Source organism: Mizuhopecten yessoensis, unplaced genomic scaffold (assembly GCF_002113885.1).
Source record: "Mizuhopecten yessoensis strain PY_sf001 unplaced genomic scaffold, ASM211388v2 scaffold10087, whole genome shotgun sequence".
Lineage (NCBI taxonomy): Eukaryota > Metazoa > Mollusca > Bivalvia > Pectinida > Pectinidae > Mizuhopecten > Mizuhopecten yessoensis.
In genome coordinates this window covers 97,430-114,933 of record NW_018408372.1, presented here as the reverse complement: position 1 = coordinate 114,933, position 17,504 = coordinate 97,430, and the positions used below count along the sequence as shown (strand labels likewise).

The 17,504-nt window shown below is 33.7% G+C and overlaps 1 protein-coding gene across 1 annotated transcript in view; it reads right to left on the bottom strand.

Moving 5' to 3' along the window:
* The window catches only part of LOC110459491 (ankyrin repeat domain-containing protein 17-like), a 93,429-nt gene that overhangs the window by 1,119 nt on the left and 74,806 nt on the right, over window positions 1–17,504 (bottom strand). Inside the window, exons 20-27 of the mRNA XM_021511772.1 lie at window positions 17,209–17,292; window positions 15,451–15,534; window positions 13,576–13,659; window positions 12,297–12,380; window positions 11,056–11,139; window positions 5,323–5,406; window positions 1,404–1,481; window positions 149–224 (exon numbers count right to left, since the gene is read on the bottom strand). Coding sequence (XP_021367447.1) covers window positions 149–224; window positions 1,404–1,481; window positions 5,323–5,406; window positions 11,056–11,139; window positions 12,297–12,380; window positions 13,576–13,659; window positions 15,451–15,534; window positions 17,209–17,292 — 658 coding nt within the window. The remainder of the gene's footprint in view (window positions 1–148; window positions 225–1,403; window positions 1,482–5,322; window positions 5,407–11,055; window positions 11,140–12,296; window positions 12,381–13,575; window positions 13,660–15,450; window positions 15,535–17,208; window positions 17,293–17,504) is intronic.

Genomic DNA, 17,504 nt, shown 5'->3' with positions numbered 1-17,504 from the left:
ATATAGTTTGTAGGTTGTTCCCATCTTGACAAAACTTGAATGTTTGTTCTTACGTGGGGGGCAACACATAATTATCGCTCTTCCTACTGAAATATGAGTAGGATCAATCGAAAACATAAATTGAAATGTCACATGATCTAACCATTACCTGTTTTGGCTTTGCATTTTGGATCGAGCGTCAAGGGAACGGTTTCTTGCGTCAGTTCATACCCAGTCGATCCAATCTGAAATGTTTCCATATTATTGATGACCCATTTAAGTTATTATGCATTAATTTTGAAATTTGGTAGTTCTTTACCTATGTATGCTGTTATTTCTTTAATATGTATGCTCTTACAAATATACTTATATGGGTTTTCCAGATTTTGAAATAGCTATTTACCACTTCTATCTCAATAATACTACTTTAATAACGTAGTGCTTAATATCATAAAGTCGACGTTAGTCTCATATAAGTATTATTTCAGGTGCAGTTCATAAGCAGTAAGAATGCCAATTGCATTACAGGAAAATGACATAACGCAGTTCATGTCATTTTCTTGTAATGCATTTGACATTCATATTGCATATGAACAGCATCTGAAAGCAGTGAAATTCTGATATTTCAATGTTCACACATCTTTCTGTCGTATAACTCAGCGATTAAGTTCAGTAATGCAATAGGAACAATAGCAGTAGAGAACCATTCTAGCATCATAATACAAGAAGACTTAGACATGTTCATTTAGGGGGAAGTTAGGATATCTGAAACTTATTTTACACCTATCATTGACAGGCATATATTATTAAGCCACTCTCACATTTTAAATGCTACAAAAACAAAACGAACATCCCTCATAACAACTCTGATTATGAGTCAAAATTTGTTGCCAAACTTCCATAAAGTCAATAATTGAATGATAGTCTGTAATAGCGTTGAATGGAGAATATGAATGTAACTGTGTCTACATACATGAAGTCACTATTTATAAGTGTATGAGGGACTACGTTATATTTGACATCGTTTTGGCTACAGGTAATGTTGATGGTACATATGTATGAGTAAACGTTAATCTGATACCAATTCATTACATGTCAAAGATCCCAGAGTTGGCATTGGTTATCATAAACATATGTTTAACATACCCGTTTAATCTCACATTGAAATTGCACCTAGATTATTTAGATTTTGACTACATTCAATGCAGATTTAATATCCAATATATGTTTGTCATTGCAATGAATTCGGATCGAATAATCCTGTCCTTGAATAAAGAGATATTTAAGGAATTAAATTTCAGAAGACAAAAGTATGAAACTTGTCAAAGGGTCGTGAATTATCATTATTTAAGTTTGCATGCATAATTTCCATTTCAGGTTATCACGTGACAGAGAAAATAAGATCGGGTAAATGTTATTGATACCTGTTTATCTTGCCAATTCTTTAAGATCTCAACAATTGTTTTGCGTCCGTATTGTTTTGCAACTTGCATCGCTCGACCCTATAAAGACAAGAAGTACATAGACATAATGTACATATTAAGCATAAATACAGATGATCTTTACAATGTAACTATAAAATACAATCCAGTATTACATGGCGATGTTAAAGGGACAATTTAGTGAAGTAAGGTTACCTGAAAATCAAGTCGATAGTGAAAATATATATCTGCTAACAAAAGTTTACGTAGTTGGTAATGACATGATCTGAAGCAAACGTCCAGTGTGGTCAGTAACATATATGAGGAACGCCGGTGATAAAAAAAAGCTACGACCGAAATAGCAGTACTGAGAGGGTGCCACAGGGATAATTCAAACCGCAGAAAGTACGATATCAATAGATTTAAGCGTAAAATAGATCACGCATTTATTACAATGTTAATAACAATGTATAAATGCTGTCGGGAGATGATTTTGATTCAAAATAGATGCATATACTTGTATTCAGAGGGGCTAGGTGAACAAATCGAGAAGTTACATTTGCTACTATGCTGGAAAGACGTTTTTGTTAGCAATACATTCACCGACAGATGCCCCTAAACCGTATGGCTGAACAGTTAAGGATTTCTCCATGACGGATTAAAAACGCCAAGAAAGCATTGTCTCTTGTCAATTTCTCGACATGAATTGTTCACAAGGAGTATCAAACTATATAATCATGAAGATTTTTGAAAAAGGTCTTTTATCGTTATTTTTTTCTCACACATCACACAGATACTGTTTTAAGATGGTGCAGTGGATAACACACTCGCCTTTCAATAAGAAGACCAATGTTTGATTCCACTTTCGATCGTTAGAAATTATATGACGTCAGTTGTTCGCAAACGAGAGGTTTTACCGTGTATTCTGGTTTCCTTTTATATTAAGGCAAGTGCGAGTTTCCATCCGAGCGAACAGGAGTGATAAATACAATGTTATAATACTTGTTAAAGTTAACTTTTCATCAATTAATAACAATGACAATGATAAATCATTGGAAGCCAGAAAACTAGATCACTAACCCAAGAAGTTTTCACAAAAAAATACTTTGCAACGCGTAAAAAGCATTTCCTGGGCAATGATCCGGCAAGTGAATGCATTTTGCATTGCTTTAAAAATGCATTAACTGTTCTCAGTCTAGAGAGGTCAAGGCGAATATACGAGAATGTACTGGTCATTAATGATATTTCTCTCGATATGTTCGACCCTTCAACTGCCAAATCGAAACTACTTAAGCGTTGTCTAAAAATGTGATCGCTGTTTTTGGTGAGTTCTGCGGTCACACAACTGTATGTAGTATGATTGTGTAATATGTATGTAGGCTATCTATTAAAATATCATTAACCGATGAACTCAAGCGAGAGAATTGCGTAAATTGTATTACAGGCATTTCCATCAAATTCTGATAATTCCTTCTAAAAAGTATTGAACAGAAAGCATAAGCAACTCATCAGCCTCATTAAAAACATCCTGAAAATTTGTCTATCATAAAAACCGAAGTAAGATAATTAGGGAAGGACATGGGTAGTATACCCGTCAAAGTTAATCAAATTCTTATCATTTCATCACAGGATATTTCTAGAATTTTGTATCTTAGGAAACCAACCAAGCTTGATCAAATTGAGATGATTCATTCAGAAGACAGCACATTTATGAACCAGCCAATCAGAATACAGCAGCCTAATTGAATATTGTCAATCATCCAACCGGAGAAAGAAACTTGGGTAAGTAGTATGTCAACCACATTTGATCGAATTTTGACCTTACTTCATAAGATTTCAAGTAGACAGATAAAAAACGAACAGATAGACAGAACGAAAACCTGATAATTATAGGCACCGCATATATACATCTGTTGATTCAATGCCTATACAATGTTTTTGTTCTGCAGCTGTAGTAATTCATATCACAATAATGCCTTAGTCCTCATTGCTTGTAATGTTTTATAAAAAAAATCCAAAATAAAGAAATGCAATTAAAAATTTAATGTCTAAGCATCATTCGTGATTTTTTTACAACATGAAATTGAGATCAGGGTGCTCCTTACAATCGCATTAACACTCCTTAGCCGATCTGAACACTATATTCTAATATTCTTTTCGGAATTTATTTTCAAAAATAATATCTTTAAATTGCAATGCCACAAATTTTCAGTGAGGAAAAATATATATATATATTTTTAAATTGATTAATAGCCCATTGACAATGTGGGTCATTTAGGGCCGAACAACGTTGTAAAAAGAGACATTCACGAAAGAAAACACATCAAACCAACATTTATAGATTAATGTATGTAAAAGATTCAAGAAATACATCAATATTTAACAAATTGGCTGCACAATATATTATATTTTATTCTAGAGATCAATAGAGTGTTAAGAGTCATATATCAATTGCACTGAAACTGTATCGAATACTCTTTTATAGACGGTACATCATACAATCCTTCACGTATTTGTTTGAAATTAGCGCATTCAATCATTACGTGTTTGACTGTTAAAGGTTGATGGCATGCATGACAACAAGGCTTGTCTTCCTTACGCAATATGTAGCCATGTGTGATGTAGGCATGGTCATTACGCAGTCGCGAGATGACAATTTCCTCTCTGTGGTATGCTCTACTTGTTGCTCATGAACCCACATTAGGTTGCATTGCAAATAACTTGCTGTTTAATTCTTCAGACAATTAGTTTTGCCAATTTGTTTTTATAAAATTTGTTATAGAAGGTTGTTAATAAGAAAATTGCAGTTTAATATCTCTCGGATGAAGGTTAAGAGCTGCTTTAGCAGCTTTATCTAACTTCTCAATTCCGTTTATTGCGACATGGCCTGAAATTGAAATCAAGATCAGGTGGCAAAACAATAAAATTCTGTTAATACGAAGAGAAATATTTTGTATGAGAATGTTGTTCAAATTCCGATTTGAATCTTTGTAATAGTGACAAAGAGTCGGAACAAATTATTGCTTTGTTAGTTCTATCATTTTTAATTTCCCTGTTTTCAAAATTATGTTCGATTTTGTTCCTAAAATCCTTTTGTAAAGTCACTTCCTTCTTGAACTCAAGGATCAAATATCGAGTTGATGCTTTATAATGTATCGACTGGGTCAATCACTAGGGATCAGGGAAGTAAATTGGTTAGACTGTTATGTCTAAGAGTTTGGAGGTCACATGTTTGAATCTAGTCGCAGTACCCATCGAAGGATCTTGTGTACACGTCATCAGATTCAAAGACTTTGTTAAAGAAGGGAGTATGTATGTAGCGAAAATGGACTGGGCCAATCGTTGGCGACCAAACACTGATCAAAGCTGCTGAAATCCATTAATGTGTTGAATTGAATCCTGAGAACGGAACTGAATGAAAACGCGAATTAAATTGAATTAGATAATAGGAAAACACACAATCTATCAAATGAAATGCTGACATTCTTTCACGTACCAAAATTCCACTTTAAAAGCAACATAAGAACCAGGAAATCTATATATTGAAAATCAAACCTCATTGGGATATGAATCTTTTTCAAACAATATCTTGACAATGCTGGTATGACCATTAGATAATGCAATAAACAATGTACTGGACTTGATAAAACGCAAATTTACACAAGTAAACAAACTGGGATTTAGCAAGCATATTGTTATCATTACAGGTACGTAGCTTCGTTTTGTTAACTACATTATTGTTCCCTTTGGATGTGACCTATGTATACCAAGAGCCATATGAGCCTGTATGAATCAACTGGTGTTAAAATCATACTTGTAACCTTAAAAGAGGACTTTAAAAAAACTGCAGGCAATGTAATTACTTTAAATCATTTTACGTTGCAGAAATAGGAACCGCGATAACTAAGATTGAAAAACAAACCTCTTCCGGATTTGCTCCTTTGTCCAACAATAACTTAACGATGTCAGTGTGACCTTCCTGTGCTGCTACCCGCAAAGCACCAGACTGGATAAAATAGCAAACATCATATCAGTAAATAAAATTATATCTTACAAGGCTATATTAACATGACAGATGTACAGCATCTTTTTTAAAATACAGTAATAATGAAATTAAGTTTTACTTTATTTGTAAACAATCATCGGTTTATTATAGTTGTGGGATCGCACAACGTTACACGATGTGCGGTGTGTGCACGATGTGTGCACTTATTGCGAACGATAAGAAATTGGACGATCATTGCTTGCGCACATTTGTGCGGACGATGGACGAATGTTGTGCGATAACGATCGTGGTTGGTGTAAATTGAGGAATGCCTTAGCAATATATACGGTTTCTTGCATGTGTTTAAAAACACAAACTTGATTATGTAGTTTGTTTCTATATTCTAGCTATATCTGTAAGCTTATCTTTCTGTCTATACTTTCTGAAATTTAGAAATGGTATTTTCGGTGTTTTTTAAACAACCTTAGTCGACACTTTAAATGACAACACAGTCTCGGCAATACAGGTAAACATAGCTACTTTGTACCTGTAGCTGGACCGTAGTTACAATGTAAACCCCCGCTTGGGCTCTTACGTAACTCGCCAAGGTGTGAAAACCAGGTGAAGGGTAGCTATAGACCAACACAAATGCAAATAATAAATACTAAACGTCCAGTTATGTTTTCATACGGTATCACATATCAGTTATATGTGTCAGGCACAGGCCAGGTAAAGCTTAGGTCATTCATCAAATTGTTATTTTCCTCTTCTGTTACCTAGGAGCAAAACCCATTCATTACAGTCTAACGGTCACTGTAACACCGACTAACACGCATTGTAAAATTGTACATGATCTTAATGATCGTGATGAAAAATTACAGTAATATATACAGTGTACATTAATGCAAACCAGCCTTCCGTATATTTTTCATTCCGTAATATTGATCATCAAGTTGTACCATATCGCACAGTTGTGCGGAGAAAAGCGCACAACGGGGCGAACGATTGTTAAAACCCACGGTGTGCGCACGGTATTTTTGGTGCATTGTGCGGTCACACAACTGTAGCTTAATACTTCAATGATATTTTTGAAGACAGAAGAACATAGTTTATGCATATGTGGTATAGTCAATATCCTGCTACATCGCTTTGTTAAGTTCTTACTTCTTTTCCATAAAAAATGTTTTTCAAATTACCCGAGATTATAAATATCCATACAAAGACAGTATTCCAATACACGATGAATTTAAACGTATATATGCTGTTTGTTTATGATGCAGGCATTGTTGACGACTAATTTACATAGCTTGACATTTTTCAAATAGCTTCTAAGCGCCTCATTATTTATATGCATGCTTCCTTTGTTATAATTGTTCTCGAAATCAAAAATAGGAAATCAGTATGGTTGTTTATTGTATGGCAATATATGGGAAGAGACGCTTGAAGATTTGATCGAAATCATTTTTTGAATTTGGGATTAATAAACAATACTATATGCTGTATTGGGAACGTCGGCATAACGAGTAATTGTTTGAAAAATGGATTTTCTTTTTAAGACAGAATAAGAAATCAGTTTATATGTCACACGGGATTGCAAAAACAAAGCGTGGGTTGTTGTTGGTTAAAATTGATATCTGCTTAGGGATATAAAATATAGCGTATGATTAATGCGTTACAACGTATCGAATAATGAACGGTATTTCATTTCCAAATGGTGTTTTTTAACTGATTTTTTAAAATTATTCTTCATTATTGTTTAGCAGTTAAAACTACGGAAAAGAATAAACATTGTTTGTGTACCGATATTACATTTTCCTTTGCCTCCTTATTTATGTATGGCTATTTAGTTTACAATGGTTGATAATATTGAATCATTTACAAACCTAAATAAAACCTTAAACACACTTGTACCAAAGTCGATATGACTACTTGATGCTGCCTCTGTCACATTATCATACATGACTCAAAAAATTCGGATAAGAATCAAAATACACAGGACTATCAAAGTCCGTCCGGTAGGATGCATATAAAGTGAATGGAGTTGTATCAGATAAGTAAGGGATGAACGATAAAGGTAAGGGACCCTATCAAAATAAGTTAATGATAAAATTGGAAAAATAGTTACATACTCAATTAAACTTTATACAGGACTTCAAACAAAGAGAAGGTATTATCGACTTTATCAGTTCATATTTGCATAGGAAACAAAATCGTTTTATTTTAGTTTTTCAAGGTTTAAAATAACGAACGGTGTTTCAGTTCGTTGTCGTTCTTTTGTATTTTTTAACTCATGTTCATCATTATTATTTTCTATATGGCCCTCGGCAGTACGAAATTTTCCGTCAGCTCTTGGAAACACCATCGGCCTATTATTTTTTGCTACTCGTTTGTCCCTAATCAGAAAAACATCGGCTGTTTGAAAATTCCTCTGATCCTTTGTCCATTTACGTTGCTGTTGTAGGGTATCCAGGAACTCCAGCGTTTCCATAAAGCATCTGCCAACACTTGCACTCTTTTCCACTGTGCACGATACATGTCATTGATGTACACAGGCAGGGATATTTTTACACTGGTATCAGATTTTTTGGTGATGATCATGGAAGGACTGAGTGGAATAGAATTGTGTGGGTCACATTATAAGTCAACAAGAGGGTGGGGGTTCATGATTGAAGTCGCCTCGACTAGAAACATTGATAGCACCTCATGTGTAAGCGCACCCCTTGCAGTATTCATAAGGAGAGAATCCAAAATTATCTTAGCTACGCCTATCATCCGTTCCCATACTCCTTCTCATGTGGGAAGAGTGCGGTGGGTTGGAGACCCACCCACATTCCTTGTCCAAGAAGAAATCCTGGACTTGTCTCTCCTCGACGTTGATCCCAAGATCACTGGTTGATCCAACAAAATTGTTTCCTCTGTCTGATCCTATAAGAGTTTACTTACCTCTTATGACACAGAATCCTATCACTGAGTTTATGAATCTCGATGTGGACAGCTGTGGATGTTAGGCATGCGAACATGCCAGTCCAACGTTTATTGTTCACTTGTCCACCCCTAGTACGTCTTGCCAAGGACCCAAGCAATAAATATCGACTGATGAAAAAGGAGGTCCTGGTTGGAGTCTTTCAGAGGGCACAGTATCCGGAGTCACATATAGCACAAGCGGTAAAGTGACGACCTTGATTACAAACGTTCTTGTGACATTGCCGAACAATCAATATGTCCAACCGATGTTTCCCTGGTAGAAGAATGAGTTTCCTTCACACGTAGGAACGCTTGCATTTACTTATCCAACACGGATAACACCATTACCGTCTAGCACCGGTGATAGTGAAAGAAGACTATTGGTCCTCGGTAAAGGCTTTCCACTCTGTTGGCAATCAATTTCTTTTTTGTTGAATTCCTGATGTACATGTTTTACAATAAAGATCTCTGCTTGTTTTTAGGATTCTACAGTCTTCAATTATTTTTAGCACATACTTGACAACCATGACATTTGTCTTCTGTGTCTCTCTTAAACCCTTTGGCTAAGTATTGTAGATAGGCGATAGCTCTCACAAGTTTCTTTAGACAAGAAACCCTGCCAATTCTGTCCATACCTAGTGTGGTAACTAGTCGAGTTTAACAGGATGTAATGGGCCTGAGCTCCTTGTCTATTTCCGAGTGTTGAAGACCAAATGTCTCAGGGGTCTTGTCGCTATCAATGACACGAGGACCATCAAGCCACATGCTACTAGCAAAGTCCTCAGACGGAATAGACATGGTACCTAAATATGCAGGAATCAATTTGGTTGGTACATAAAACCAATGTTCAAGTTTAGTCATGTATCTTTTCATTGCAACTATATTGGTCCCATACTTGTAGTACTTGCGTAACCGAGCTACCATGCTATCGATATGGAAGTAGAATTCCTCAACGGGAATATCCAAATGGTCAGATACTTTCTCTGCCAGTTCAGAAGCTAAATGTAGAACAGCACCACAAACTTCAAGTCTAGGCATGGTATGTCCTTGGCTTGGTCCCACCTTGGCTTTTCCAAGCACAAATCCAACATTTTCTTGACCGTTTAGCGAGTGTCTTTCTGTAACTTTTGAAAATTAACTAACGAGGGTGAAATAAATACCATACTCAACAGCCACGAGTCGTGTGATCTGTTTCTACCACAATCTCATGATCAGTCGGAAATAACATACACACATGTGTGTGTTGACAAAGCTGGCGTAGTGATATGACCCATATGTAAAAAATCACTCATTAAAATTCAAAAACAACTTCTTTTTACAAATTTAATAATTGTCAAAATTCATGTTTCGGCAACAACTTCATAAAAAATATAATAAATGAACGACTTTAAATATTGAGAGTAGCAGTATTGCATTAATTTTATAAATTAACCACAGACTATATGCGCGTAAGCATATCGTACGAAGTCTGCCTCCCGCCTAGTGACGAAGACGAACTTATCGCTGTCAATGTCCAAACCCATAGGCCTACGTTTTTTCTTGACGGTTCTATGTCTGACGTTTATAGTGAAAGTTCAGGCATAGTCAGGCCGTCCAAATAGCGATAACGGGACGTTGGGAGAACGAAATATTTTCCAACACTGTGACAGATCTTGTTTTGGTTTCACGACCTGGACACGCGACGGTGTGACGTCGAACCGATATCGAGCTTCTGTAGCAATTTTGCCTGAGACTAGCGATCAAATCTTTAAGTATCATCTTCTTTAATATTGCCTTAATAACCCCCTTTTCCGCAAAACCTCACAAAGTCACCAACATTTGTCGGATGTTGATAGCAAACGACGTAAATAAAACAGCATGTGGCAAAAAGCGTGTGGAAAAAGTCGCCCCGGTCAAAGTTCATCTTCTCGACCAATCAAAACTCTTGAAGGTCATATTCCACGTGTGGTATATAACTCATATTTATTATTATGCAATAATCTGAGTGTGGAACAACACAGCGTACTGTGGTAGAAACATTTTTTACTTCGCCTCTAGCTTCTTCCTGCATATTTAATTCACAACGGTTAACAAGATTGAATAATTTACAAACCAAAATATAACTTGAAATCACACATTTACCAAAGCCGATATGTCCACTACACATTGCCTCTGTCACATCATTTTACTTGACTCAAGAAAATCGAGATCAGAAACAAAGCGCAAAAGGCTATCAGAATATGTCCGGTAAAACGCAGAGATCGGAAATGGAGTTATTGCTGGTGTGGCAAGTGATGAAAGATAACGTTAAGGGACTTGATTCAAAACAGCTCATTTGAAATTTCATAAAATTGGAAAAGATAGCATACACGCAGTCATACGTTAAACAGGATGTCAAACAAAAGAATGTAATTCTTCATTGGAACAAAATTGTTTAATTGTGATTTTTTAATGTTTAAAATAACAAACGGTGTTTCAGTTTGTTGTCGTTCTGTTGTATTTTTACCCTTCTGTGTTGTTTTTTTTTTTTTTTTTTTTTTTTTTTTTGTCTATTACGGCGCTGGTTATATCTGCTGACAATTACTGTTTATGTCATTCTGTTATATTTCTTCTCTCTACACTTGCCATATTCTGTTATAAATATTACAAATAATGACTACTTTTAATCATTTTACGTACTTAAGAGCAAATGTGGGAACCCAGATATCAATGTATTGAAAAACACACCTTATTCGGATCAGCTCCTTTTTCCAACAATAGCTGAACGATATCGGTTTGGCCACGACGTGCTGCATCTGACAATGCACCAGACTGGATAAAAATAAACATCATATCAGTAAATAAAATGGGAGTTAACAAGGATTATGTTATCACTACAGGTCAAAAAGATCTTTTAGGAAAATACAGTAATTGTGGAAATGTTTTCGTTGTTCTTTATCGACTTGATTTATTTATTAACAATGATTGGTTAATAATCTTGATATACATAAACGACATTTTGTTAGACTATAAAACATAGTTTATGCATATTTGATATTGTCAATTTTCTGTTTATGACATTCCTTCGTTATAATCAATGTTCTGTATTCATAATAAATGTATGTTCAAATGACCCGTGAAAATTAATATCCAATCAAAACCAAAGTTTCAATACACGATTTCAAACGTATATATGCTGTGTGCTTATGATGCAGGCATTATTGACAACTAATTAATTTGTCTGGATTGACGTCTTTCAAAAACAAAATTCAACATTTTATCATTGATTTTATGCTCATAGAACAACAATAAACATTGTTTGTGTCCAGATACACATTTTCCCTCCGCCTGTGGACTTCTTCCTCCATATTTAATTCACAACGGTTAACAAGATTGAATCATTTACAAACCAAAATATAACTTGAAATCACACATTTACCAAAGCCGATATGACCATTACACATTGCCTCTCTCACAACATTATACTCGACTCACGAAAATTCAGATAAGAGACAAAATGAAAAAGATTATCAGAATATGTCCGATAAGACGCAGATATGGGATATGGAGTTATTTCTAGCGAAATAGGGGATGAAATACAACGCTAAGATACTTGATTAAAATCAGCTAAGGTGAAAATTCATCCAGTTGGAAAAATGACATACACGCAGGCATACACGTTACACGGTATTGCAAACAAAACGTTGTAATTCTTGACAATAACAATTAATATCTGCATTGGAACAAAATTGTATAATTGTAGTTTTTTTAATGTTTGAAATAACTAACTGTGTTTCAGTTCGTTGTCGNTCTATTACGGCGCTGGTTATATCTGCTGACAATTACTGTTTATGTCATTCTGTTATATTTCTTCTCTCTACACTTGCCATATTCTGTTATAAATATTACAAATAATGACTACTTTTAATCATTTTACGTACTTAAGAGCAAATGTGGGAACCCAGATATCAATATATTGAAAAACACACCTCATTCGGATCAGCTCCTTTTTCCAACAATAGCTGAACGATATCGGTTTGGCCACGACGTGCTGCATCTGACAATGCACCAGACTGGATAAAAATAAACATCATATCAGTAAATAAAATGGGAGTTAACAAGGATTATGTTATCACTACAGGTCAAAAAGATCTTTTAGGAAAATACAGTAATTGTGGAAATGTTTTCGTTGTTCTTTATCGACTTGATTTATTTATTAACAATGATTGGTTAATAATCTTGATATACATAAACGACATTTTGTTAGACTATAAAACATAGTTTATGCATATTTGATATTGTCAATTTTCTGTTTATGACATTCCTTCGTTATAATCAATGTTCTGTATTCATAATAAATGTATGTTCAAATGACCCGTGAAAATTAATATCCAATCAAAACCAAAGTTTCAATACACGATTTCAAACGTATATATGCTGTGTGCTTATGATGCAGGCATTATTGACAACTAATTAATTTGTCTGGATTGACGTCTTTCAAAAACAAAATTCAACATTTTATCATTGATTTTATGCTCATAGAACAACAATAAACATTGTTTGTGTCCAGATACACATTTTCCCTCCGCCTGTGGACTTCTTCCTCCATATTTAATTCACAACGGTTAACAAGATTGAATCATTTACAAACCAAAATATAACTTGAAATCACACATTTACCAAAGCCGATATGACCACTACACATTGCCTCTCTCACAACATTATACTCGACTCACGAAAATTCAGATAAGAGACAAAATGAAAAAGATTATCAGAATATGTCCGATAAGACGCAGATATGGGATATGGAGTTATTTCTAGCGAAATAGGGGATGAAATACAACGCTAAGATACTTGATTAAAATCAGCTAAGGTGAAAATTCATCCAGTTGGAAAAATGACATACACGCAGGCATACACGTTACACGGTATTGCAAACAAAACGTTGTAATTCTTGACAATAACAATTAATATCTGCATTGGAACAAAATTGTATAATTGTAGTTTTTTTAATGTTTGAAATAACTAACTGTGTTTCAGTTCGTTGTCGTTCTTTTGTTTTTTAACTCTCTGTTTCATTTTTGTTTTATTTTCTATAACTGCGTTGCTTATATCTGCTGACCATAATTGTTTATGTCATGATGATAAATTTCTTTCTACACTTGTCATATTCTAATAGAAAGATTACAAATAGTGACTACTTTCAATCATTTTACGTACTTAAGAGCAAATGTGGGAACCCAGATATCAATGTATTGAAAAACACACCTTATTCGGATCAGCTCCTTTATCCAACAATATCTTAACGATGTCGGTATAGCATCCACGTACTGCATCGGACAATGCAGGATACTGTATGAAAATAAACATCATATCAGTAAATAAAATGGGAGTAAACAAGGATTATGTTATCAATACAGGTCAAAAACATTTTTTAGGAAAATACAGTAATTGTGAAAATGTTTTCGTTGTTCTTAATCGACCTTATTTATTTATAAACAATCATTGGTTTATAATCTTGATATACACAAACGTCATTTTTCTATATTGGAAAACAAAGGTTAATGCATATTTGAAATTGTTATTTTTCTGTCAACTATATCGCTTCGTAATTATCAATGTTCTGTATTCATTATAAATGTATAGTCAAATGACCCGTGATTATTAATTTCCAATCAAAAACAATGTTTCAATACACGATTTCAAACGTTTAAATGCAGTGTGCTTATGATGCAGGCATTATTGACAACTAATGAATATGTCTTGATTGACCTCTTTCAAATAACTTTTTTTTCCCATTTTTTCCCTGCTTTATGCAATAAGACGATTTGCAAAATGAAATTATAATAAAAAAGAAAATAAATATGTTCAATAAGAGTCATCATTTTTGAAATATGTGATATCAAAGTTTCACTTTCTACACAAACAATGTATGTATAAAACTCACCCAGTCATAGCTTGACAAATGGTCCAGTCGGTCTTTAAACGTTACGACACGTTATATACGTATATTGTTTGTGTGGGAAGCAAAACTTCGATATCAAATTAAATATGTTTTTCCGTGTGTTTAAACGCATCGGAAAAAGAGGAGCTTGATGATTTGATCAAATCAGCTTATATTAAATTTCAAAACTTTAATATTAAAACAATATGCCATATGATATTTTGAATTAGTCGGCATAATGCGTAATTTTTGCTTTAAAATAGATTTGTTTTGTTAGATCAGATAAGATATTTTGATAATATGATACACGGATTGCACAATCAAAGCGTTATTGTTGTTTGTTTTAGTTAATGTCTGCGTATGACTATAACATACAACGTATGATTGTTGCGTTATAATGTTTGGAATAATATGCGGTGTTTCATTTCGATATGGTGGTGATTTTAACTCTTCTTTTTTTAAGTTGTCGATTTGTTTTATTGTTTTACGTCGAAAAACATTGAACAAGAATGAACATTGTTTGTGTCCAGAAACACATTTTTCCTTCGCCTCGGAACTTCTTCCTGAATATTTAAATCACAACGGTTAACAAGATTGAATCATTTACAAACCAAAATATAACTTGAAATCACACATTTACCAAAGCCGAAATGAACACTACACATTGCCTCTCTCACAACATTATACTTGACTCACGAAAATTCGGATCAGAGACAAAATGAAAAAGATTATCAGAATATGTCCGATAAGACGCAGATATGGGATATGGAGTTATTTCTAGCGAAATAGGGGATGAAATACAACGCTAAAAGACTTGATTAAAAACAGCTAATGTGAAATGTCATCAAGTTGGTAAAACGAAATACACGCAGTCATACGTTATACGGAATTTCAAACATAACGTTGCAATTCTCGACCATAACAGTTAATATCTGCATTGGAACAAAAGTGTATAACTGTAGTTTTTTAATGTTTAAAATAGCAAACGTTGTTTCAGTTTGTTGTCATTCTGTTTTATTTTCTATTACTGCGTTGCTTATATCTGATGACCATAACTGTTTGTGTAATGACGTTATATTTCTTCTCTCTACATTTGTCATATTCTGATATAAAGATTACAAATAATGACTACTTGCAATCATTTTACGTACTTAAGAGCAAATGTGGGAACCCAGATATCAATATATTGAAAAACACACCTTATTCGGATCAGCTCCTTTGTCCAACAATTTCTTAACGATGACAGTATAGCCTGCACGTGCTGCATCGGACAATACACTAAACTGGATAAAAATAAATGTCATATCAGTAAATAAAATGGTACATGCAGTTAACAATGTTATGTTATCACTACAGGTCAAAAACGTCTTTTTAGGAAAATACAGTAATTGTTAAAATGTTTTCGTTGTTCTTAATTGACTTGATTTATTTATTAACAATCAATGGTTTATAAACTTGATATACATAAACGACATGAATGGAAAACAAAGATTAATGCATATTTGATAAAGTCCATTTTCTGTCAACTACATAGTTTCGTAATAATCAATGTTCTGTATTCATTATAAATATATGTTTTAATGACCCGTGATTATTTATATCCAATCAAAAACAATGTTTCATTACATGATTTCAAACGTATATATGCTGTGTGCTTATGATGCATGCATTATTGACAACTAGTTGATTTGTCTTGATTGACGTCTTTCAAATAACTTTTCAACATGTTATCATTTATTTTATGCTTTATGGAATAAGACTCACCCAGTCATAGCTTGATAAAAGGACCAGTCGGTCTTGAAACGTTGCGACACGTTAAATACGTACATTATTTGTGTAGGAAGCAAAACTTCGATATCAAGGTAGATATGTTTTTCCGTGTGTTTTAACGCATCGAAGGAGGCGCTTGAAGATTTGATCAAATCAGCTAATATTAAATTTTATAACTTTGATATTAAAACAAAATACCATATGCTATTTTGAATTAATCGGCAAAATTCGTAATTTTTGCTTTAAAAACCAATTTGTTTTGTAAGATAGGTTAAGATATTTTGTTTATATGTTACACGGGATTGCAAAATCAAAGCATGTATTGTTGTTTGTTTTAGTTGATGTCTGCGTATGACTATAACATACAACGTATGATTGTTGCGTTATTATGTTTATAATACATGTTATATACGGTGTTTTCATTTCGATTTTTAAAACTAATATTTACTTTGATTGTTTTAAGTAAAAAAAACATTTAATCAGAATAAACATTTATTATGTCCAGATATATATGTTTCTTTGCCTCTAAACTTCTTCATGGACATTTAGTTCATGACTGTAAAGAACATTAAATTATTCACAAACCCATATATAACTTGAAATCATACATTTACCATAGCCGATATGAACACTAAACTCTGCTGCTGTCAAAGTATTATACTTGACTCACGAATATCCAGATCAGAAACAACATGCAAAAGACTGTCAGAGTGCGTCCGGTAAATCGAAGAGAAAGAAAAGGGATTTTTTTGTCTGGTGTGGCAAGGGATTAAAGATAACGTTAAGGGACTCGATTAAAATCAGCTAATGTGAAGTTTGATCACGTTTGAAAAAATATAATCATCCGCAGTTATACGTTACAAAAAATTGCCATTCTCGACCAGAACAGTTAATATCTTCATTGGAACAAAACTGTTAAATTGTAGTTTTTTAATGTTTAAAAATACGAACGATGTTCTATTCGTTGTTCTGTTGTATTTTACCAATCTGTTTTGTTTTTGTTTTATTTCTATTACAGCGTTGCTTATATCTGCTGACCATTATTGTTTATGTCAAAACGTTATATTTCTTCTCTCTACATTTGTCATATTCTGATATAAAGATTACAAATAATGACTACTTTCAATCATTCTAAGTACTAAGGAGCAAATGTTGGAACCCATATAACAACATATTGAAAAACACACCTCATTCGGATCAGCTCCTTTGTCCAACAATATATTAAAGATGCCGGTATAGCCTCCACGTGCTGCATTGGACAATGCAGGATACTGGATAAAAATAAACATCATAACAGTAAACAAAATAGGAGTTAACAAGGATTATGTTATCACTACAGGTCAAAAATATCTTTTAGGAAAATACAGTAATTGTGAAAATATTTTCGTTGTTCTTAATTGACTTGATTTATTTATTAACAATCATTGGTTTATAAACTTGATATACATAAACGACATCATTTTAGACTGGAAAATATAGTTTA